This window comes from Anolis carolinensis, chromosome 4, assembly GCF_035594765.1.
Source record: "Anolis carolinensis isolate JA03-04 chromosome 4, rAnoCar3.1.pri, whole genome shotgun sequence".
Lineage (NCBI taxonomy): Eukaryota > Metazoa > Chordata > Lepidosauria > Squamata > Dactyloidae > Anolis > Anolis carolinensis.
The window spans coordinates 13,842,832-13,869,016 of record NC_085844.1 but is presented as its reverse complement, the minus strand read 5'-3'; the positions used below and the strand labels follow the sequence as shown (position 1 = coordinate 13,869,016).

Genomic DNA, 26,185 nt, shown 5'->3' with positions numbered 1-26,185 from the left:
CAGTTCGAATCCGGCCAGTGGGGTAAGCTCCTGCTGTTAGCCCCTACTTTGCCAACCTAGCACTTCAAAAACATGCAAGTGTGAGTAGATCAATAGGTACCACTCCAGCGGGAGGATAACAGCGCTCCGTGTGGTCATGCTGCTTGCATGACCTTGGAGGCGTCTATGGACAACGCCGGCTCTTCAGCTTAGAAATGGAGATGAGCACCAACCCCCAGAGTCGGACACGACTAGACTTAATGACAGGGGAAAACCTTTGCCTTTACCTTACTCTGTAAAATTAATGCCATTTGACACCACTCTAACTGCCATGGATCAATGCTGTCACATCCTGGGAGCTATACTTTTAGAAGGTCTTTAGCCTTTTCTGCCAAAGAATGCTGGTACCGCAACAAACTACAACTCCCATGATTGCAGACTGAAGGTTTTTTTTTTGTATGTCTATAAGATTCCTACTGCAAGCCTCACAATGCCACACCAATGGAGCTCTAACAATGTCTCTGTCCAACCTGGCATTCTTTCCCAATTTCTGGACTTAACCCAAGAATGGCACTTCTGTAGAGCGTATGGACCTTCCATGGCGTGGCCCTGCATTTCACCTTCCTTCTCTAAACCTTCAAATTTCACTTACTTTGCTGTGAGCGCAAATGGCCGATCCCAGGAGTTTCCAAGTGCCCCCTCTTCTGTCCATCCGTAGCATCCGCAGGATCTGAAGGAAACGGAGGCTTCTCAGAGAAGTAGCCAAGACATTTCCTTGGTTTCCAACAGCTACCACAGGCACCGAGGCGATCAGAACAAAGATATCTGTGGATTGAAAGAAATCCCAAAGAACAAGTCCTGACAAAAGAGGTGGGCCATTGGGCTAGAATTAAAACTTTGGGAGGAACCCTCTTTAGAAATACATACACACAGAGACACATATACACACATGAATGACTACATCTGCCAGACTGTTTTATGCACAAAGATAGAAGGACACAGGTATACCATAACAAGAATTTAGAAAATACCATTTTCATTTATTCTAGTTCAACCAAGAAGCTGTTTCACAAAAAGAGAGGGCAAATAACTTCCCCAAAGCAAACCTAAATGTATTACATTCCACCAAATGCATCTATCTCTTCAATAGGAAAAGCACCTTGGATCACACACAAGAGTCCTACCTACATCACAAACCGTCCTATTTTTGTTCTGTTCTTGATGTTCCCCTTTTTGTACTTCCTGTTGTTACATTGCTTCTCTTTCTTGTAAAATGCTTTGTTTCTACTTCTAAGTGGTACATTAATTCAACATCCACTGTGTCTGTGAGCAAGCAGAAAACCTAATAATTGTCCTTTCTTTAAAGGGGAAAAAAGAACTATACATCTTTCTGGATCAAACAGCTTGGTACACTCATTGAACGTCATGTCCTCTTTCTCTTTCAAGATTATAACTTTATTTTTCTCCCCATTTTATCCACACACATATTTCACCCAAGACTGTCAGTATTAAAGGGAAAAGGCACATTTCTATGGTATGTGGCCATGAAAGGGGTAAAGAAAGGTTGGAAGAAAGACTTCACCATGAAAAGGGTCAAGGAACCTCTGTGGGCATCCAGCAGACCTGAGAAAAGACACTTTTAAAAAGTCAACCTGTCCTAGAATTATCCAGGCGGCATGACAATTGGCTACAATTTCACTTCCCAGAGTTCCCCATCTATCATTAGACTACATTTCCCAGTGTCTCCAGGCAAAGTGACTCAGAGAGGTTTGATCCAAAGTAAGGAACTATTCCAAGCTCCGGCACCATGGGAAGAGCGGCATCAGAGAATGCGGGCGTTGGAGATCTCACATTTGGCAAAGGAGTAAAAGGAAAGATTCTGCTTACCCAACATACACAGTGGTTTTCTGGCAAACTTCAGCCTTCCTCTCCAGCCTTTGTACCGACAACAGCAGCCAGCAGCCCAGATCCTTAAGGCAAATTCCGCTCCAAAGATGAAAATGGCAAAAGTTTCCTACATATTAAACAAAGCGATTGGTCACAAAACTGGGAAGAGATCTATCAACAAGTAGCTAAAATCTTAAGCATTTGAAATATTTTTTTGGAAGAAGAATATTTGCAGAGAGCAATATTCTGAAAGTCACCGAGATCTCCAGTCTCAGGTCACTTCTTTTATTAAAGCCTCCAATGAGGCAGGATGCCCACCTCTCCCCAACAGCATGTGGGTGACTCCGTTTGCATTCCAATGTCACTTGGAAAAAGGCAAAGAGTCTCAGGACAGGGATGGGTACAGAGTTTGGAGGAATCCCCTTCTCAGATTTACGGTGTATTATAAGTTCCTAGAAGTTCCTGTAGTTTTGCACTCACGGAACTTTAATCTTTCTCCAACGTTAATCCTTCTCCTCTCACTTTCCTGTATCTTTTCCTCCACCTTATGCACGTGTACTCACCAAAAGCAACAGCCACTTTTCTGATGCCTTTTCATAATCTTTGAATGTGGTCAAGACAGCTAAAATCAAGCACCCCAGAACAATTAGAAACCTAGAAGAAGACAAAATGAAGAAAAGAGGGCATCAGTACATGCACATTCTTCATGCAGTGATCACTTCATGTCCCACTATCACCACAAATAAATAATTAGCTTACACTGTGGATGCCCAGGCAGTTGGCATTAACCCAAACAACGAGCAACATTTCAAAGAGTAGCCATAAGCCATATTTTGTCCCAAAGTAAACACACCACTCTAAGAAGTATCTCTGACCCAGTGGAGTGTACAGGTTTGGGTGCTGCCCAAGATCTACAGCAGTGGGTCCTAACCTGTGATCCGTGGACCACCAGTGGTCCCCAAAAATTAAAATATGGTCTGCGGACTCACCATTACAATACCATTACTACATCATTGTAACGAGAGCATCTGGTCTCACAAAACCCTCTTATAGTGCCGAGGCAACAGGACTGTTGAGAGGGGAGAGGCTGACTACCTATGAAAAGCAACAACAAGCCTCCTGACTGCTGATTCTCCTCCTCCTTCCTCCCCCTGAGCGGAGCCGTTTCATGTGGCACCTGGAAGTGGGGGTGCCTTGGTGTCCTCCTTTTTAGGCCTGTTCCTGGGGGAATTTGGAGTGCTGATTCAGAAAATTGCATTGGATAGACCCCATCAGCCCTAGATTATTAAATATGGTTTTCTGTGGGCAAGCAGATGGTGACTACTAGATGGCATATGTTTTGTATCAGAAACTAGAGCTGATGTGGTCTATCCAATGCAATTTTCTGAATCAGCACCCCAAATAATCAAACCAAATCTAAAGTTGATCAAAAACTGGTTCATAACCCTTTTGGTACTAATGTTGGAGAGTGGCTCCTGGTCAAAGTGGTCCCTGGTCAAAGTGGTCCTTGGTCAAAAAGAGATTGGGAACCACTGATCTACAGGAATCAAGTCATGTAAACTCACTAGACGACTTTGGGCAAGCAACACTTACTTAGCCTTAGAGTAAGGCAAAGGCAAATCTCATCTGAATAAACCTTGCCAAGAAAACCCCACAATACAGAACCATAGTCAACTTGAGCCACATAACAATGAATCAACTAGACATTCTGTTGTTTGTAGTAGGTAACAGCGAGGATGTTTTTTTTTTGACTGAAATAAATTATTTGCTTGACATACATTTTAAGTCGCAGGGTGCAACAAATCATGGAATCAAGCATAAATGGGTGAACAGGGACTGAAAATGGGCTAACTGCTTCTTGTGGCCATTCAAATGAGTCATGTTTCCTTATGACTCACCATCAAGACAGAAAAGATTCACCCTGACCTAGTTTATATAATCAGCAGAAAGCATTTACTCGGTGGAACCTTTCAACTGCAACTATGGTGACAGGGTGTTACAATGTTGAAAAGTAGAATAGCTGGGATCAAGAGATACCCCCTAAATATCTAAGGATTGGGGCAGGATAATATACAGTATTTCAGAAATTCTGGACCCAGTTCTAAGAACATTTCTGAATTAATATATATTCATTAACTATCATATTCTGAACTACCATGTATATCTAGGTTGTTTTTTAAAGAATTACTTCTTTAGCATTAAATCAAATATTATCCCTGCCATTAATGCATATTTTACTGCCCTAAAATGTCCTGATACCAGCAATATCACTCAAACATGCAATCCCTAGTAAAAGTTCCACTATGAAAGTGACTGGCATTTTTTGCCCAATAAGGAATGCTCACATTCAGTTCAACACTGTTGAAGCTGTCTAGTTCATGTGATCCAATCATGCATGAATGCATATTATGCATAGTACATAGTCTCACATGCCCATTGCACATAGATGAGCATCATGCATTTGGCTGATGTTTTGTGTCTTGACTCAATTGGGCAAAATTGCCATTCCTTTTCTTTGAATCATAGAAGTAAAGGGGTGTGTGCAGTGCATTGGCACTGTATGGTAATATCAGTTTCATATGAGTTTAGCTGTTACTGTGGCATTGCATGAAACTGTGGAATGTGTAGTTGGGAATAATCAGGTTCTCCAGTTGTTTGCCAATCATAACAATGGGATCAAACTGTGATAACTATGTGACACATAATGGACAATATTTTATTGTGGAATGAAAATACCTTTTTCATGCATTCCCCACCCTTTCTGGACTACAGGGGGAAAAAAACAATTTTTTTGTTGCAGTTGCTGAAGCTGTATGCCACGTTGGCTCACCTGAACATCCATTCATTTGTAAACATTTGTGGTTGAAAAACAGGAGCTGAATGCATCCAAAGGCAATGGGAACATTTTCCAAGTCTTTGCATAATCCTGGAGCATATTTCTGAATGGATCTAATGGCTTCAAGATTTTTTCTAAACAATTTTAGAATTTACACTGTGCAGGGAACTACAGATTTCAACCAGCTTAAAAAATAACAGATAAATAAGAGATTTGGATCTATCCACCAATGAAAATTGTTCCAAAATGTACAGTGTTCCCTCACTACTTTGTGGTTCACTTTTCGCGGATTCGCTGTTTTGTGGTTTTTCAATTAACCCTAAAAGACTATTATAAATCATTAAAAATTACAATTTACAGCCTAAGGAAGGGAGGAAGGAGAAGCAAAAGGGAGAGAAAAGGAGCCCAAGTGGCAACTGGAAGAGAAGGAGGCAATTTATCAACACATGATTGGTTGATAAAGACTTAAAATAGTGTATAACTGCTAAAATAATCTATAAATATTAAAATAAATAAAGCGTCCCTATTTCGTGGATTTTCACTTGTTGCGGGTGGTCCTGAAACCTAACCCCAGCGATAAGTGAGGGAACACTGTAATCCTATTCTGATAGCCCTATATATAATGTGTGCAGTCTTTCCATGTTCACGCCACTGAAGAATAAAATACTAATGTGCTTTGGCCACAAGAAGGCAGCAAATCTCTATGCATTGAAGGGATAAAGTGGGCTTTGTGTTCTACCCATTTCAACCTGGAAAGAGATGTTTAGTTGAACTAAAGCTAATCTTATCCCTCTTTATGCTGTTCCTTAAAAAAAAAAATAAACCAAAGAACCATAATTGTCCTCACATCCATCAATGTCCTCTATCCATGCCACATTTCCTTAATGTAGAGCTCTCAAGACAGAATGGACCTATTGTGGGAATAGCATTCAACACCTAAGAGAGCTCTTTTTAAAGTTCAGACTCAAACCCAGAATTATCACTTGTATTCACCTGAGCTAACAATAGTTTCCTGAAACACAAGAACACAAGAAAAGCAGGGGGTGATTTAACTTTAGAAACCTGTGAGAACAACTCTGGGACATTTGATTAATGGAGAAACTTGCCAATAACACCAGACAGTCGATTGAACAAGGAACTCAACTGGCATTCAGTGATAAATGATTTCCTCTCATGGAATATGTCAGCACTAATGTGCAATGTATACAACTCCCACCACAACATCTGGGACTATTAAAAGATATCATTGATGAGACCACAGCCCTGACAGATGCATTATAATTTCTGATGCATAGGCTATCTTTGCACAAGAAAGCGATTCATTTATTTACTGTGTAAACATATCCACAATTTATTTCCATTTATGTTTTTATTACTTTTTTATTGATAAAAGCCAATAAATTGCTAAGAAAATTGTATGCTACTGAATTAGCCAAAGCTAGAAATGGGATTGGTGGAAAACAATGGGGAAGTAATGGAGGGTTGTGTTCCAGCATAACATTCCCTTTTGGGTCAGTGTACCAAATAGGAAGGAGGTAAAATTTGGGGTTGGGAGAAGAGGTGGCTATGAAATGTAAGAGTATTCAACTGAGTATGGGTTCTGGATAGTGGTGCAAGTCATATCATTTATGGGTTCTCTCCATGGTCCTGAAAGTCCTATATTTGCTTTCTGAGTTTGAAGCCTGCCTGAATGTTTTGCTCATCACCTACCTTTACCCAAACTGCACCTTCCCGAGTTGTCCATGAGCTGTGCTTTGTGAGAAATGAGAAACATTCACACTCAAATTTTGTAGCACTGCTGAGCCAAGTCATATTGTCATCTTGAGGAGTTAGCAGTATTGTTTTCCAGCTACTACAGAGACCAAGGGCACATCTACATAGGCCATATGAGTCAATCCAGGGAGGAATGGCATCCACACAATGCACAGAGTCCATTCACTGTAACACAGCCTTTTCCCACATTAAGAAAAGTCTTGGGATGTTTCAAGGCTCATCTGTTCTGGGAGCCAGTATAAACAGTTGTGCTGCTTCCTTCTTTGGAGATACGGCTGTTTACATCACCACATCATCGTCATCCCACTTCCCTCAGGCTTGGACACTCCAGGGAGAGGGAATGTCATTTACCTTGCCTTATCATTCTAGTTTCTGTAGTGCCCACAGGCATGAAAACGGTGGTGTTCATTGCTCAGTGCCTGTAATAATATTAGCCAGAACAATGAAGCGATTAGGGAAGGAAAGGGGGAAGGAAGGAATGATAGCTCCTTTCTCCCACCCTCCCCTCTCTCGCTTTAATCTGGTTAATGTTACTTCAGGCACCGAGTGATGAACACAATTTTTGTGCCCAGTGGTTACCACAAAATCCAGAACAATGGAGATGCGATAAATGTGATGGAAACACAGTGATGATCCAGTGGCATCGACCCACTTCTGACACCACTGGGCAGTGCAGTTTTGGGGCCAGTTTGAGATCATGTAGCCAAGACATCAATCAGCCCCCAAGCTGGCTCAGCAACTGGCCATGCAGACCATGGTGATGCTGATCTGGAGAACTCTATTCTGGATCAGCATCACCATTTCTGGCCTGTGAAGATGACCTCTAGGACATGGAGCAATTGATTCAAACTACTGGAGAAAGGATTCCATTTAAACAGTGGGAAGAACTGTGATGGCAAGAATTGTTCCGCAGTGGATTATGCTGCCTTGGAGTGTGGTCGCACACCCCTCTCTGGGGTTTTTTAAACAGAGACTGTGTAGCCATTTTTGGAAGGCATTGATTATCTGATCCTGAATGACAGGAGCCTGGACTGGATGGCCCATTTGGTCTCTTCCAAATTGTTGATTCTATTTTTCTAAATGCCATTTCAGGAGAACATATTAACTAGCAGGTCGCTGACATTATCTCTCACTTTCTTTAAGTGCAAGAAAGGGTTTGTCTGAATCCCCCAATTTCTGTTGTGTATTCCTGAATGACAGGAGGTTAAACTGGATGGTCCTTGTGATCTTTTTCCAATTCCATGATTCTATTATGTGAGTATGCACTCTTTTTTACTGCAAAACTTTTGATGGATTTTTGATGGTTCACAGAACCAAAGCTATCTATGCCATTTTCTAAAACAAACAAACACTAAATGTAGTTTCACAGCTGATGAACTTCAAATGCGCATCCTTTGATTTCTCATCAGTAGGGGATGGGGATTGAAGTGCATGAATCAGCTGCCTGGGAAACCATTACACCTGACATAATACGCAACCTCTGATCCAAAATGGTTCTGATCCAAAATGGCTCATTTACCACTCCCAATTATTGATGGATGCTGCTGTTATCAGAGGGCAAATACAGACAAGTGTGAGCTTGCCTGCAAATATGCCACCTTCTGCAAAAAAGGAGCTGAAACAAATCTGAATTTTGGTTTCAGGGCACAAACTCAGAAACCATTTGAATTTAATCAATTTAAAGATACATACTTTGTAATTTTGGACCTGATCCCAGGTCATGGGCATAGCAACACTGATGCTTGGAAGCAGACACTTTCTCAGAGCTTGAATAAACTACTTTTTAAAATCACAGTCCCCAGCATCCCCAAGCAACTGGTTGGTGGATTCTGAGGTTATAGTAACCCCTGGGGGAAGTAAATTTCCAAGCATTGCTAAAGTCGAAAATTGTCCATCAGCTTCCAACCTGCTCTACCTGTTTTATTTATAAACAAACTACTATTATGAGGCACCATTAGTATCCAATTCTCTGTGCCTGAGGGAAGAGGAAACATGAATCTGGAGAAGGCAGGTCTTCATTTTTCAGAATAAAAGAGCACAGTGAAGCCAGTTTTGCTTCTGCTTGCACACACATCCCACACGGTTCCCCAAGTGTTTCCAAAAATTCCTTTCCCCCCAATGTGTTAGTTGCAAAAACCTGTATGAACATAAATAAATCAATATGGACACCACAGGCAATGACAGCTTTCTCAGATGCCTTTTACCACCCATTACTCATGAAAATTTAGTCACTTGGTTGGCAGCAGCATCCAAAAGCAAGGACAGACCTGATAACAAAAGAAAAAACTTCCTCACTCCAAATAACCAAAAATTACAAATATGTAATAAAAATACAAGGCATAAAAACATTAAAGATATAGACTCTATGAATGCACAAAATCATGAATTTGTACCAAAACATAAAATGAACAAGCCATCCAAGTGAGGAGTCCAAATTTCCAAGGGGGGGAGGAAATGTTGTTTTTTTCAAGAGAAAGTTCAAATCTGTGAAAGTTCGAAAGCAAGTAAGGAATGTGTTCTCATTTCAGTTGTGCTTTCAAACTGACTGCCAACAACGTCATTGCGGGATTTTCTTAGCAAGATTCCTCTAAAGCTGAAAGTGCATGACGTGCCCAATATCATCCAATGGGTTTTCATGGCCAAATGTGGATTTGCACTGCAGTCTACAGGATTCCTAGTCCAGGACTCAAACCACATATATCTTTCCAGTACTTCCTCAATATAAGAATGACACGTGCTTGAATAAAGAGCAGCCTACTTAGCTTTGCTTATTTTCACACTGAATTTACATAAGTTCACATAGGAAAGCCAGGTTTAGTAGTTTGATCAAATAACTTAGGTTAGAGTTTTTGTTGGTATAAGATGCTGGCTTTCGGCATCTTGTTTTCTTGTATTTATATTTCATTTGAGAGAACCCTTTTCTTTGTGTTCCCCGCCAACATCATCCTGCTTGAATTGATTGAACAGAGGCAGTCAATAGCTGCAAAACTGCCATTGTTTCCACACTCCCACAACATCCCAGCGAAACTTTGCTTCTAGGGAATTTTGTGAAGGTCAGAATTAGAAATGGACACACATTTCATTTCTATCAGATTGCCATGTAGATGTATGCAAAGAAAAGTCTTCACCTGAAGGACACTTTGTTTGTTGGCCTTATGTTGTGCCTATACATTGTTCCTCAGGTTCTGAAATTTGTGTGAAACATGTTAGCACCTTATTGCTCCTGGATTTGGAAAGCAGCTACTTTAATACATCTGAACTGGAGCAAAAATGGGTCCCATTAACAAGCACATGCATTTCTCCAAATTAATTAATTCATTTATTTAATGTTCATACTATGGTATTTCTATCGTAGCCCATATCTAAAGGTTCTAGGATAGTACACAGTTAAAGTAAATTGACCGATTTTTGTTTTAAAAATTAAGAGATTAAAAATAAATATGAATTATTATTTAATAGGCTAAAAACAGCTGAACCAGTTCAAAACCATGAATTTGTTTAAGCATCAGAGGCTTTAGTAAAACACACACACACAGACACACTAATTTTTACTTGGCAATGGGATGACACCAGCATTTGGTCCAACCAAACCTTTCAGATAAGGGTTTTCTATAGCTGGGATGCTAATGCAGAGAAGGCCCTTATCAGTTCTGGCATCCTTCTCCCAATCTTCCCAGGAGGGGGTTTTAGTGCAGAAGTGCCCTTCTGTGACCCATATCTGGCCATATACATTTAAACAGATGAAAAGAATTATTAAATACAAAAAAAACCCTTGAAGAACATGTTCTACTTAATTAAAAAAGAGCATTGTTTGATAGTTTGCGAATAAGTGAAACTTTGCCCTCTACCTTCTTCATATGCATTCTTTGGAGTGAATACTACAAACATCCACTTAATCTGTTCTGACTCTAATTTATTCCAGACATTTAAAAATTATTCCAGATGTCAAACTTATTTAATCTTATTTAAAGGAGCCCCGGTGGCGAAGTGTGTTAAAGCACTGAGCTGCTGAACTTGCAGACCAAAAGGTCCCAGGTTCAAATCCCGGGAGCGGAGTGAGCGCCCACTGTTAGCCCCAGCTCCTGCCAACCTAGCAGTTAGAAAACATGCAAATGTGAGTAGATCAATAGGCACCGCTCCGGCGGGAAAGTAACAATGTTCCATGCAGTCATGCCGACCACATGACCTTGGAGGTGTCTATGGGCAATGCTGGCTCTTCGGCTTAGAAATGGAGATGAGCACCAACCCCCAGAGTCGGTCACGACTGGACTTAACATCAGGGGAAAACCTTTATCTTACCTATGATATATATATTTAATTCCCAGCAACATTGCACTATAGGAGAAACGTTTAAGAGGACTACTAACATGGTGGACCTCCAAAGCTTTTGAGAACTACGTAGCTGCTTTACAGGGAGAAAAGGATTGGAAACCTCTAGTTTAAATGGATTTGCAGCTCTGTACCATTCCTGCACTCGCTAATTATTCATTTCTGAAGGACTGCATGCAAAGCAGATGATTCACCCCCTTCCTGAAGGTGAACTTTGGATTAGCAACATGCTGGTCTTCACGTCATCGGAACTCTGATTTATACTTCAGGACCATAACACCGTGTATTGTACCTGTGTAAAAAACATCTTCCATTCAATACTTCCGTTAGCAATTAATCAGCATCAAAGGAGACAGAACAAGCATCCGTAAACACGCAATATTTTAGAGGAAGCTGAAAACCGAAATCTTTGTAGGAGACTATCAGCTTTTGCTTTGATGATATGCTTGAAACATTTTGCCAGGTTCGGCAACAATGAATTTTGACAGGATATACTATGCTTCCATTCACTCAACTGACATGTTAATATCTCATGCAGCATTCTTCCTGTTTAATTTGACATTCACAAATCTAGACTGTTTTATCAAACTTCCAGCAGTGAGTCTTATTGCAGCACGCTAGGCTGCTTATTAATTTTATACTCTTAAATTCTCCCTAAATCAAGTTTGTCACTTACAAAGGGACAGGGAGTTGGGAATGTTAAAATGAAGGCAGAAAATGAATAGAGATGACTAGCAGGGAGTAAATTGGCACACTTTGAATGTATTACTTGGTTAGTCAGTCTTCGATAGTGTGCTACTACAAAGCAAAGCAGATTATCCAAAGATCTCTTGATCTCAGAGTGTCAAATGGATTTCTTATCCTTTAAATGTATTTTTCTGGATTCTAGAATCCATTACAATCATACCTAAAGAGGCTTAGAATAGGAAAGGGACATTAAAATTACTGCCATCTTGGTCTGTTGGTCTTCTGGGGTGGATAATTATGGTGAGCTATATCTACCAAGCTTTATTAGGTGTGTGCACAGCAAAATGATGATGGGGTCTCTAATGTTTAAGATCTGATAGGCTGTAAGTCAGTTGGGCTGTGGACCTACCACTGTAATTACTTGGATTGTAGACCTACTCTGTGTAATCCTCTCAGTATGTAGATGGCACAGTGCAAATAACAGGCAAATAAGCACAATAAAGAACATGATAATCTTAGCACAATCTTGCAGATGCCCCCAGCTAAAAAGCTAGAAAGAACTTCAAGGGTCTTACAACCTCTGAGGATGCCTGCCATAATTGTGGGCGAAATGTCAGGAGAGAATACTTCTGGAACATGGCCATACAGCCTGAGATACACACAACAACCCCACTGCAAGGGTCACTTCATCCGACTGTCACTATGCAGGAACATACAACTGAAGTACTCCTGAGAGACAGCCAACCAACCTCTGTTCAAAGACCTCCAAAGGAAGGGAGTTCACTGTTCTCCAAGATAGTCTACTCCACTGTCCAAATGTTCCCACCATTGAGGTCTTCCTAATGTTTAAGTTGAAACTTTTCTTTGAATTTGAATCCATTGATTCATAGTCAGTTTTCTGGAGCACCACAAAATCTAATATATAATATAATAATACTTTATTTTTATATCCCGCCTCCATCTCCCCGCTGGGACTCGGGGCGGCTAACACGGGGCCAAGCCCAGAGAACAAAGAGTAAGCAAACTAAATACTTGTACAGGCAGCATCTTCAAACAGAAAAATAAACACATTAAAACCAGCATAAAACAATATGAGGGTCCCCTGCTGTCAATCACTTTCCCAGCATTCCATCCAGGCCAAGAAAGCTCGTACATGAAAGAGCATGAGTTCCCATCTAAAGCTCGTGACATCACACATGGCTTGAAGGGAATGACAAAATAAGTCATGACATAAATTATACCATAAACAGTGGAAGACCCCAGGGGCCATCCAGTCCAACCCATTCTGCCATGCAGAAAAAGCAGTCAAAGCATCCCTAACAGTTGGCCATCCAAAGAAAATGTTTCCTATTTCTTAAACAGAGGACACCTGTGCAAATAAGGGACACCTAGTAATCCTAGTGTTAAAGCGCTGAGCTGATGAACTTGAGGACCAAAAGGTCCCAGGTTCAAATCCCGGGAGTAGAATGAGCGCCCGCTGTTAGCCCCAGCTCCTGCCAACCTAGTAGTTCGAAAACATGCCAATGTGAGTAGATCAATAGGTACTGCTCTGGCGGGAAGGTAACGGCGCTCCATGCAGTCATGCTGGCCACATGACCTTAGAGGTGTCTACGGACAACTCTGGCTCTTCAGCTTAGAAATGGAGATGAGCACCAACCCCCAGAGTCGGTCACGACTGGACTTAACGTCAGGGGAAACCTTTACCTTTACTTTTAAAACAATATGATACAATAATAAAACAATAAAATAGTAAAATGATAAAATACAGAGACCACCATTTAATGGCAAAGTGGATAAAATGGGAGGGCGGTCTAAACAAAAGTGCAAAAATATGTATTATAATAGCATTGGGGAGCATGGGTGGACAAAGTGCTGAAGTGTTCTCTAAAAGATTTGGAGTGGGGTAGGAAGTCTAGTTATTTCCAACAAAGGAAATCCTCTTCATGGCAACCCTTTAGATATCCAAGGATAGCTATCATGTCACTTTTCAGTCTTTTCTTTTCCAAGCAAAGCAGGCCCAGCTCCCAATGCTATTTCACACAGGTCACCCTCCCCTGGATACTTTCCAGACAGTCAATATCCTTCATGAACCATGGCACCCAAAAATGAACACTATATTCCAGATAAGGTCTGACCAAAGCGGAATAGAATGAGCGTATAACCTCTATTGATTTGGACACTATTTCTGTTGATGAAGCATAGAATTGCTTTTGGCAATTTTTGGCAGGCACATCACACTGTTGACTCGTGGTTAACTTAGTTTTCCTAAGCTTCTAGATCCTTTTCATTTGTACTGCTGTTAAACCAAGGGTCCCTCATTGTATATTTGTGCATTTCCTTTTTTGTTGTTGTTGCCTAAATGTACTAGCTTACATTATTATCCCTGTTGAATTTCCTGGGGAACACTGCCAAAAGCCTTGCCAAAAATCAAGATATACCACATTCCCGTGATATACTACTCTTGTAACTCTATTACAGAAAAGAGATAAGATTGGTTTGGCATCACTTGTTTTTGAGAAACACGCTGGCTCTTGATGATTACAGCATTCCTTTCTAAGTCCTGGAAGACGTTTTAATGATCTTTTCTAGAAACTTTCCTAGTATTAACATCAAACTGACTGGTTGGCACGTCCTCCTTTTTCCCCTTCTTGATAATTTATTCTCTTCCAGTCAGCTATCTAGTACATCCACAGAAGCACAGAATGTTGCCTTATACCAAATCATACTGGTAGCAGTTATCTTTAAATATTCTTAAATATTAAGCTGTCATGTAAAGGATGGAGCAAGCTTCTGTTCTGTTATATTATTGTGTGCCAACCAATTCAATCGAATGTCAAGAACAGAGACTGCATTAAGAAAAACATGGTAACAGCTGTTCAACATTAGAATAGTCGACCTCAAAAGATAGCAGACCCGCCATCATTGGAGGTTTTTAAATGAATATCTATCAAAGTTGATATAGCTGCTTTGAGTCTCCTTGTGGAGAGAGAAAGTAGGATATAGATGATGATGCTGATGCTGCTGCTGATGATGATCAGATGATCCACTGGAACTTAAGCCACAAATACCATCTGCCTGTGACCAACAACTGGTGGGATCACAAGCCTGAAAAAGTTACAGAAAATATACATGTTAAACTACTCTGGGACTTCCAAATTCAGACTAACAGAGTTTTGGAGCACAATTCGTGACCTCACGATCATGGGAAAAAAACAAAGTATGGATCGTCAATGTTGCAATTCCAGGTGACAGCAGAATTGGGGAGAAGCAACTGGAAAAGCTGGCATGATATGAGTATTTAAAGATAGAACTGCAAGGACTCTGGCAGGTGGTCCCAGTGGTGATTGACACACTGGGTGCAGTGCCTAAAGACATTGGCCTGCACTTAAAAACAATCAGTGCTGAAAAAATTACCATCTTTCAGCTGCAAAAGGCCACCCTACTCGGATCTGCACACATTATTCGCCTATACATCACACAGTCCTAAACACTTGGGAAGTGTCTGCCGTGTTATTGAATACAAAAACCAGCCTAGTGATCTTGTTTGCTGTGTACTAATCTTATTGTGTATCAAATAATAATAATAATAATAATAATAATAATAATAATAATAATAATAATAATAACAACAACAACAACCACACAACACACCAGACATCACAGTTGTGGAAAAGAAAAAGGTTTGGATCATTGATGTTGCCATCCCAGGTGACAGTCGCATTGATGAAAAACAACAGGAAAAACTCAGCAGCTATCAGAACCTCAAGATTGAACTTCAAAGACTCTGGCAGAAACCAGTACAGGTGGTCCCAGTGGTGATCGGCACACTGGGTGCTGTGCCAAAAGATCTCAGCTGGCATTTGGAAACAATAGACATTGACAAAATTACGATTTGCCAACTGCAAAGGGCCACCCGACTGGGATCTGCGCGCATCATCCGAAAATACATCACACAGTCCTAGACACTTGGGAAGTGTTCGACTTGTGATTTCGTGATACGAAATCCAGCATATCTATCTTGTTTGCTGTGTCATAATAATAATAATAATAATAATAATAATAATAATAATAATAATAATAATAATAGCAGCAATTCTGGCAGGGAGTTTGATAAGATGGCCCTTCTGGTATTGTATAGTATTCACAGAATCATAGCATCGTAGAGCTGAAAGAGACCCAAGGCCCACTGAATCCAAATTCATGCCAAGCAGGAATACACAATCAAAGCACTCTCAACAGATGGCCATCCAGCCACCGCTTGAAAACTTCTAGAGAAAGGGACACTATCATGTTCCAAGGCAGCATATTCCACTGTTGAATAGTTTTTACTGTCAGGAAGTTCATCTTAATGTTTAAGATGGAATCTCTTTCCCTGCAATTTGAATCTATCACTCCATTACATAGTCTCTGGAACAGCAGAAAACAAACTGGCTCCGTCTTTCATATGGCATCCTTTCCACCCTTGATAAATACTGTCATTTGAAATATGCACCACAGTGTACTGCTATGGATTACCTACAACATGCCCCGGATTCTTCCATGTCATGCTGGGTTTCCATGGCAGACGCACAGGATTCCTTTGTTGACGAGACTAAATCAAAAAATTTCCCTAGAGGCTTTTTTCTTTTCAAAACTATGGGCTGGATGGGGAGGGGGAATCCACTGTAAGCCAAATATAAAGTGGAAATTGCTGAGCACTGTTTACATCTTTCTGTGCAATGAAACAAGCACTGCATGGGAAAATCACGATGACAGAAGTAGTCCTCAGATTAGAGAGGGAAAACTGCAGCCTGCGGTACAGATGGAAATGATACTCGCCATTGTTTGCTGGTTGAAAAATTGATTTCTTGACACACGGGAAACTTATCTGCAAATGATAAGATAATGAAGAGAAAAACGGAGTTGATTGAACCCAATATTTCACATCCTGAAGCTTTTCAGAAAAAATCTGTGCAGAAATGCATAAGTTTTTTTTTACATAAGAATTGTGTAAAACTGTTTTTCAAAGAGCCTTGTGTGTTTTGAACAAAATTCTTGTTTCCTTCACAAAAAAGCAAACAAACCCAAACAGCTATCTAGTACAAAAACCCTTTTTTGTTCAAAATTGCTGTTTACAGCTCAAGATTTTTGCTGTGCAAGATTTTTCTGCAAGACACTTGTAATGCACGCTTGATGTTTTCGTGCATAAAAGAGTAATCTTGCACCAAAACACAATGTGATTGTCTAGAAATATTGGGAATTTGGTGAAAAAATACAGATATTTCTCATGCAAAAATCTACATATATTTCTATAAAGAATAAATTATTGAAATACTCCGGGATATGTGGATTCCAGGCAAGAATTGTGCAGATGTATTTGATTTCTCTGAAGCAAGGAGAAAACTGTGGAAACTCTTCATCCTCACTGCATTCCCTAAAGTATGACCAAATACTTTCTTTGTCTTATCCTGGAGGGCATGTCTCATCATTTCTAGTAGGTCATTTTTACTGAGATCTAGCCAAGATAGAAGGCATCGGTGAGGATTTGAGAGAGGGTTGATGCCAAGTTTTGTATGTTTAGGATGACTTTTTGAGCAGAGATCACTTGAATATTGCTTAAAATGAAAGGGGGGGGTGGTAAGTGTTCAGGAGACACTGTGATGAGATCTATGGACTGCATACGGCCACACCTTCTTCACTACTCCTGACTTGAATACAATGTTTCTCCACACCTGAGGTCCAGATGGTCTTAGATTTTAACTTCTGTTGTCTCAGTCATCCTGATCAATGGTTGAGGCAATGGTAGGTACCAGCCAGCAACATCTGATGATATGAGCTGTCTGATAGTGGGATGTGCTGGACTGAAGTCTGGTGGAATCACCGTCTCTGGTGGTTCTTAAACCTAAGTTGGATTACCTTTTGTCAGGAGTGCTTTGACTGTGCATTCCTTCATTACAGAATGGACTGGATGGCTCTTGTGATCTCTTCCAAGTATCATCTGGAGATCCAAGGTTGGTAAAAGCTCCCTTAAAATTATCCCAAAACACCCTTACTCCCACTGAGTTCATGTAGGAGTTGATGGCTCCGTTTCCTCGGCTCGCCAGATATGAGTTAGAGACGAGTTCTTTGGAAGATGCTGACAGATCTTCAAGAAGAACAGGATGTACTAAGCTGCAGTGGGTGTTTCTCTGCTGCTCAGTTTAGCCCAATCTGTCAGGATTTTTCTTGGGGAAAAAACAGTTGTTCAAGCAGGCTTCTATCATGTGTTCCATATAGAATTATCACCTCTAAATGAAGGAGTGTAAAGTTCTCCTTTCTAAATCTCTTTGCCAAAAAAGTATTATTATTTTTTTACTTCAAAGGAGGCATGTAGACATAGAAAGACTAAAACAAATACATGTCCCCAAAATAGGATTCCTAGTATTAATATTAGGTCCTAACCATTTATAACTTCCATACCAAGACTCCATACTTTTGCCTGAGCAGAACATTAAGGTTTTATAGATGTGTTTTAACCCCCAGAAACTGTTACCATTATTCATGCTGGCTGAAGTTTCTGGAATTCGTACTTCAAAATGCCCACATGAGTCCCAAACTGTAAGTACTCTTCAAGAACTCTGCACTTTTCAAGGACTTTCTTACAATGGGGAAAATTGCTTAAAATTATGCAAAATTGCAAAAAAATTACTCATTGCATCCTTTGAGAATGAAATTAGCAAAGAATTACATCCCTACTTCAAACTCAATTAGCAAATGATACAAGCAAATGCTTTAATCATATGAACTGCTAGCTCACTCTGGAGTTTATTATTTTAGGACCTATTCAATTTCCGCCCCAATCCTGCATGAATGAATGCAGTTTGCCATCACTTTCAGGGCTCTTTTATACATGCATTAAAACCTGAGAGGAAACAGGTTAAAAGGGAGGTAGCTAAACAATGTTTAGCCAAAGTGCAGGAGGAATCAGGAGGAATAGGTTTAAGAGCTGGAAAACACATATTTAAAATATTTTAAACCCAATCCTTCCTGAGAAATACGCACGTTGCCATGCCTGTGTGTCCCAGCAGGCATGGAAAATACATGCTTTCCTTCCCATCCCCCCAAACAGAGACAGAGGTGGCTAAGGGAAGCACAAGAGGAAAGCCAATACAACCCTCTCAAATTCTTTTACACTTTGTAATGTTAAACAGAGCTTGAATTAACAATTTGAGAAAGACAGAATAGAGGGAAGTTTTTTTTTAAAAAAATGCTCTGTTATGCACTGGACCTCATATGCGCTTCTCCAGAGTTAATTAAAAAAAACTTCCATTGGATGCCCCCTTCTACCCTCCATCTTAATATGCTTCAAAAAAAACAGCTGTGAGGATGGCAGGGAACTATGCAGCGGGACCTATAGGTCTGTGTTTGGACTTGCTTTGAGGTCCTGCATTTTAAAAACCCACTTCTTTGTCCTGCATTTTGGAACTGTCTGGAAGCACCCTAATTGTCATGGCTCATTGCTATGGAATCCCCGGATTTACAAGGCCTTCAGCCTTCTCTGCCATAGACTGTTGGTGTCTCACTGAAATACAAATCCCAGGATTCCGTAGTGTTAAGCCCCATAAATTACAGTAGTGTCAAACGGCATTCATTCTTACAGTGTGACTGCACCTTTAATGTTTTGTGCATGAACTACTCTTTATTCTGGAAATTTCAAACCATTCTTAAACAGATCAACCAACATAATGGTCCCATCTACACTGCCATATAATGCAGTTTCATGATGCAGTTTAACTGCATTGAATTGCATTATATGGCAGTGTAGATCAAATCAATAGGTCCAGATAGAAGAGCAGCATTAAAAGATTTTGGCTTACTCAATAAATATCCTCTATTATCAATGTCTGATATTTATCAAGGGGGACTTTTTATCATTTTAAAAGCAGTAGTGGTTCATTGGGAAGTTCTATCACTATGCATCCACTCTGGGAAACTCTTTTTTCCCCTTGTGGCATGTTTGAAAATAGGAATCCCATTCAGGTCCATACATTGCTTATCCAACAGCGATCTTTCAGGTCACTCAGTTTTTCCCAATCTATTTATACTGTTTGCCCTTTGGATCATATCTCTGCATTGCTTTTCAAGAGTACAAGTGACTTAGAAGAAAATGCTATATTTTAAGACATGGTCCCTAACAACACATCCAATGAAGCACATCCAGAAATCTTCATAGGGCAAATAAACAACACCATCAATCTCCCCTTACCCTTCAATGCAATCGCTTCAGCCGCTGCTCCTAAAACATCTCCAATTTCTTTTCCCAGAGTCTGGGCAAGAGACAACATTCAAGGCTATGATTCATGCCCAATTACTCAGCCCCGATTTCTCCAGGCCATGGGCCACACTGTGATGTCACCCTTTAGAGGACAGACAAGTTACATCAGCTTCTCTTTGGGATGCTATGATGTGACTGACACAGCAATAAGCTTGCGAGCATCCAGAAAGGCACAACAATCTAATTTGTACTTCATGGGTCCCTGAACAATTCCAGGAGTTGAGTTATCTACAATCGATGCCAGCTAGCCAAACAATCCTATGCATCTTAACAGGAATTGAGTGGGCAAATTTTCAAGCACAAGCACATACCATGGGCCAGTATACATAGTTCTGCATTTTCTGCACAAAAAAGAAATTCAGAGCAAAATCCATGTGCAAATTCTGCACAGAATAAGTGCTGAGTTATAACATTTATCATTGATTCAGTGCTTATACTCAAGCCACTCCTCATTGTTTTCCTTCACCCCTTCTTTTATACAATACAAGTTGTGAAAAATCCAGTGCCATTTAAAAACACTTCGAGGCTATGTCTACACTGTAGAATTAATGTAGTTTGACGGCAATTACTCAATGCCATGGAATCATAGGAGCTGTAGTTTTATACAATCTTGCTTTTTCTGCCAAAAAGTGTTGATAGCTCACCAAACTACACATCTCAGGATTTCATAGCATTGAGTCACAGAAGTTAAAGTGTCAAACTCCACTCATTCTACAATGCAGATGCATCCCAGGTTTCTTATTATTTGTAAACAAGGTCTCAAAAGACTGTCAAATTAAGAAAAAAATGATTTCATCTAATCTGTCATGATGGCTTTTAAAAAACCTGCCCCAATTTGCAAATGAGAAAATCGGAGACTGTCTGCCTGGATTCTTCCTTTTGGTTTCAACATCAGTTTTCATCGAAAAGCACTCAAACAGTGTTTTGGTAGGCTCTATAGCTCCAAAAATAGTGTGAAAACACATTAGCCATAACCTCAAGTAAGAGAATGGCCTCTGTTAATACAGAGGTTTGTCAATATTGTTAGCCTTCTGCGGGATTGATAGAGCAAAGCAGCAGCCAGGCAATGAGTTGCCGCTTTACAGACTTACTCCAGAGAAAACAAACATTTAAACATCCAAAAGTGTTTTTGCTTTCATTTGCATGCTCTACACAACTCTACACAACAGATAAATTGTGGCCCATCCTTGTGGTCTGTGGACAAACATCAGGCAATAGGTTTTTTATTTCCCTTGAGTGAGGCGTGGAAGAGTCAGACTTGCCAATAACAAGGGATGTTTTTATGGTGGACCTTAAAATAGCATTAGTTTCAGACAGGGATGGGCAAAGCAAAGCCCACAGACCACATTAAGGTTGCTAAAGTGAAAACAGGAGAAGCTGTGTAAAAGAGGGGAATTCAGTAGAACCAGGTAATAAATCACACCTACTGAAATTCCCTCTTGAGTTTTCACTCTGGCGACCTGAGGCAGGGACCCCAGTGTGGACACACACAGATTCCCTGCACAAAGCTTTTCAAGTCACTTTCCAGTTGGAAAAGGATCTTTACCCTAGAATAAAATTGTTGAGAGAATGTGTCAAAAGCCAAATGTAGCCTCTACTCTGGCAGGAGTATGAATGCAGAATATTGACAGTACGAAAATAGTTAGAAAACACATTTCTCAATTGTCAGACTAACCCAACTGAGAGAATCCTAGACTGATAGATATCTTGTCATTTCTGATCTTGGTCTTCAACACTCAAGACTTACAGACTCAAAACTGTGAATTCCTTGCTTGAATCAATCTACCTTTAATACAGCCTTCCTCTTTTCCCACTGTCCTCTGCTTAATTGAGCATAAAAAGTCATTTCCAGGTTGTTGGGCTTTTTTGTGTAAAAGTTGAGAAACCCTTATTTGAAATGCTCAGAAAAGATTTGGATTTTTTTCAGACTTTGGAACACTCATATTTGCATATATGCACATTTTGAGATAAACATGAAATTGATGCAAGATACCTTACACATAGCTTTTAAGATACTTTTACACAGTATTTTAATAATTTTGTGCATGAAACAAAGTGTGTGTACATGTTCAATCTGTGCATCCAGAGCATGGCAGATTTGGTTTAGTCATTTAGACCTACTCCTAAATACATGTGCATATAGGTTGCAGTCTGAACCCTCCCCAACTCTAATCACTTCCATTTTCTTGGCTGAAATAGTTCCTCTGATGCATTGAAACATGGGTGGGGAACATTTGGGCCTCTCATCTCACAGTCCATCCCCTTTAACACCATGCCTGGGTGGAATAGTATTTGTGAGGGATTTTCCCAACTCTCTGCAGTCAAAATGCTCCCCTATGGCTTAGTTATGGGCAGCAAGAGCTTAAAGCCCGCATAGACTGATATTTCTGTCCCTACCCTTTGGCCTTACCCACTACTAGAAGAACTTCTCTAAAATTGGATGTGGAATTTAGCCTGAAAGAGCATTCCCATACTTTGCTTTCAAGCATAGTGGCTATTTTTTCATGCATAAACGCAACACACTAATGACTTGTTCTTTGCATACATGTCAAGAATTTGATATTGAAAGCATACTTAAATGGAGCCATATGTTCTATTAGGCCCTTTGGGTCACATTTTATAAATATGCATTATTTTGAGAAAAACTTAGATTAAACTGCACTTTGACATTTATTGCTTCCACTACTCCTCCAACCTACATTTATGGATTGGTTTTTAAGGGTTTGAGTTTGGGGCTTTGCCCATATATGACTTGAACAGAAAACATGACACATATTCATGACACTCACCAATTATCTGTGACTTTGAAATACCATCCAGTACAATAAACATGCTTAAGACTCAAAGTGTTTGGATTTCAGGTTATTTTTGAATTTTGGGATACTTATATTTTCATATACATACTTAATGAACTATTTTGGAGATATGAGGTAAGTCTAAACATGAAATTCACCAGGGTTTGATAAACACCATATACACATAGAATGAAGGTAAATTTATGAACAATATTTTTAATAACTTTGTGTGTGAAACAAAGCTTGTGCACACTGAACCATCTAATAGCAAAGGTCTCACTATCTCAGCCAGCCATGTGGACAAATTTGGACTTCGGGTTGTTTTAGATTGCAGAATTCCAGATGATGGATGTTCAACCTGTATTTTAAGATATGGATAGTTGAATGTGTGGGTACAGAATCTGTCGATACAGAGGGCTGGCTGTATTTGCCTCCAGTAATGCAGTGGGTTAAGCCTCTGAGCTGCTGAACTTGCTGACCAAAAGGTCGGCAGTTCAAATCCAGGGAGCAGAGTGAGCTTCTGCTATTAGCCCCAGCTCCTGCCTACCTAGCAGTTTGAAAACATGCAAATGTGAGTAGATCAATAGGTACCGCTCTGGTGGGAAGGTAACAGTGCTCCATGCAGTCATGCTGGCCACATGACCTTGGAGGCATCTACGGACAATACTGGCTCTTTGGCTTAGAAATGGAGATGAGCATCAACCCCCAGAGTCGGACATGGCTAGACTTAATGTCAGGGGAAAACCTTTACCAACCTAAACATGTTTTAATTCCATAACATGCAAGCTTTGTAGGTGAGGTATCTAATTTGGAAAGATTCATTCATCAAGTCTTGCTTTCCAACATTTAGCTTTGGAAAAACGGGTCCAACTGTAGTCCCAGGTTTTATTAAAATAACTTTGACCACTTCTGTCACTCAAAATGAGTTTCAAGAGCTTGTAAAGTTTTCGTAGAATCCCTTGGCCGGAATGGCTAATGGCTTTGTGATTCAAGGTATTTTAATCCAAAAAAGGAAAATTTTCCATGCTCCGATTCTCCATTTCTCTGCCCCCTGTGGCTGTTCTCCTATCAATCACATCCTCTTGTGATTAATTCCCATTGAAAGAATTAATGATCCCTACAGACAATTAGGGATCACATAATGGATGTTGATGACATTAAAGTATTTCGTAGCCAAACAAACCTTGCTATGCTATCAAGAACAAACAAAGCCTATTATAATGAAGCATTCCTTTGTCTTTTAGCTTCCAGGGATCACATCCAAGATCCAACAATTCCTCAGTCATTTCCAAATTTAACGGTGCGGGGTAAGGCTTCCTCCCCAATTCTATAGATTGGGTTGGATTGGCAAAAGTGCTTTCTTTTCTCTTCTCTCAGCCACTTTGCCTTAGCATAAATTATGTACAATCCGAGGCCATATAAAAATACTATGAGTGAAACAAAATTAAGTTTCTATCAACTTTTTGACAGATGAGTGGCTGTTTTGTCATTTGTAAGTTTCTTCCACAAGCAGGCTGGATATGAAGCCGTTTTCCAAGCTCCGAAACGTTTACAAAAATAGTTATTTCAAAGATGCACCTGGAGAGTAAAGGTCACATAGGCCAAAGTTCTGTTCTCGCTCGCCTACAGCTTTTAAGTGGGTCAGATTGATTCATTTTGGTCCTGACAGCATGATGTATATTTTAGAACTTCTGGCAAGATCGTGAAATTCAGGCCAAGCAGATTGAAGCTTTTTTGCTTCTTTCTGCAATGGTATCTAATCGATCCCTGGCTAACTTGGGGCGGGGAGAATCCACCACTGTGCTCTGATATTTGATTTCCAGTTAAAAACCAACACTGCAGACTTCATCAAGGCCCTTTGCATGAATTAATAATTGTAATCTATTGTGGTACAAGGATTCAACTCCTTCTTCAGAGTGCTTTCTAAGTTACCGCTATCCCTTTATGAAAGTTCATTTTCTTTTATTTACCTTCTGTCAGTCAGGAAAGCAGCCTTGGGTCCTGCACAGTGGCTTCCAGAAGGAATCAAATAAATGTTTTATCTGCAGAAATTGATTTGGTGAAAGAAATAGTAAAATGGATTGTGCTAATAAGCATAATTGTTTTATTGAGTGAGGATTGGTAAGTTATGGAAGTTATGAGTTGTAATTTGTTGCAGAAAAACAATGAAGAGTCTTGGTGCAATGATGCATTAAGGAAAGAGGATGCTGTAGATTACACAGCAGGTTCAACCACCAGCTGCAGTAAATCTAGCCAACCAAAAGGTTAATTGTTCGAAGCAGGGTGAGCTCCTGGCTTTTAGCCCAGCTTCTGCCTACCTAGAGGCTCAAAAGCAAAATGTGAGTAGATAAATAGATACACTTTTATAGCGAGGAGGTATTTAAGGTACCCATAAGGAAATACCAAAAAAATGCCAGCAAGTCAACCAAGGAGGAAGTTTACAAACAAAGCTCTTTGGAAGAAAGATGGAGCAACAACACCCCCTCCCCTCGGTGGCCGGAACCGAGCACAAGCCTCCAAGATGCCAAAGATGGGAAAAGCCATATATACCTCTTTCTATGTACAATTGTCTGTCCAGTCAGTGGATAAATGACATTGAATGTTTGTGGCATATGTATGTTCTGTGATCCACCCTGAGTCCCCTTTGGGGTGAGAATGGTAGAATAAAAATACTGTAAACAAATAAATTAAAAATACGCCATTTATTATTTGTTCGTATTTAAAGGCCACAAGACTCTAATGTTTTTCCCATTGCAAAAATTGTGTCTATTATGGCACAAGATGGGGATTACTTGATCTTGTTAACTGGGCTCACCTCTTGAAATGAACATGGAAGACACGGATTCTTAATGGCCTATGCATGAACTTTTTGTATGGGGTGCAATGATGGCAAACTGAAGCACGATTAAGAACCTTTCCCTTCTTCCAAGGTCCCTTTAATCTCTTTTGAAGGTATCTCCGTCATTGATCAATTTAATGTGCATTGTCAATAGAGATGACAGTGATAAAGAACCAGCCCAACCAACAGCACTTGATTGGGAATATTCTATCAACACATAAGCAGCTGGTTGGATCATTAAGATAATGAACCAGAACTGCCATTTTTAGCTGCAGCATATTTGGGAAGGAACCATACCTTAGCAATTCATGGCAGCTGGTAGCTTCCATGCAAATGGGGCAATCAAAAAAGTCTGGGATTCCGTCCAAATTTTATGAGAGGTGCTGAAACCTAACCTACAAATAGTTTCAACACCTTGAACAGCTTTCTGTCCCCAAATATGGGGTTTCTGGTACAGGAAGAACATGTATGTATTTCTGCAAGTGAATTTTCTGTCTTAAAGTACAGTCTGCTCTCCACATTCACTGAAGTTAACCTGAAGGTAATTATTCTGCTGAAAGTTGGTCACAGAATAGCAGTAGAGAACCTAGGGATTCTGGAGAGGCACTTTCTCTAGGATTCTCTCATCTTTCAGCATAACTATATGGTCAACTTCCAACAGGAGTTGACCATTGTTATGCTGGATCACCTAGAGAGAACATTTCAATCAAATCTATGAATTGACAAATGCACAAAAACAAGATCTGCAAATGATGCAGCTGTATGTA

General features: G+C 40.1%; 1 protein-coding gene across 3 annotated transcripts in view; it reads right to left on the bottom strand.

The window, feature by feature from the left end:
* kcnq3 (potassium voltage-gated channel subfamily Q member 3) overlaps window positions 1–26,185 on the bottom strand; it is a 171,767-nt gene that overhangs the window by 30,649 nt on the left and 114,933 nt on the right. For all 3 annotated transcript variants that reach the window (XM_062980019.1, XM_062980020.1, XM_062980021.1), the window contains exons 2-4: window positions 2,430–2,520; window positions 1,867–1,993; window positions 632–804 (exon numbers count right to left, since the gene is read on the bottom strand). In XM_062980019.1, coding sequence (XP_062836089.1) covers window positions 632–804; window positions 1,867–1,993; window positions 2,430–2,520 — 391 coding nt within the window. The remainder of the gene's footprint in view (window positions 1–631; window positions 805–1,866; window positions 1,994–2,429; window positions 2,521–26,185) is intronic.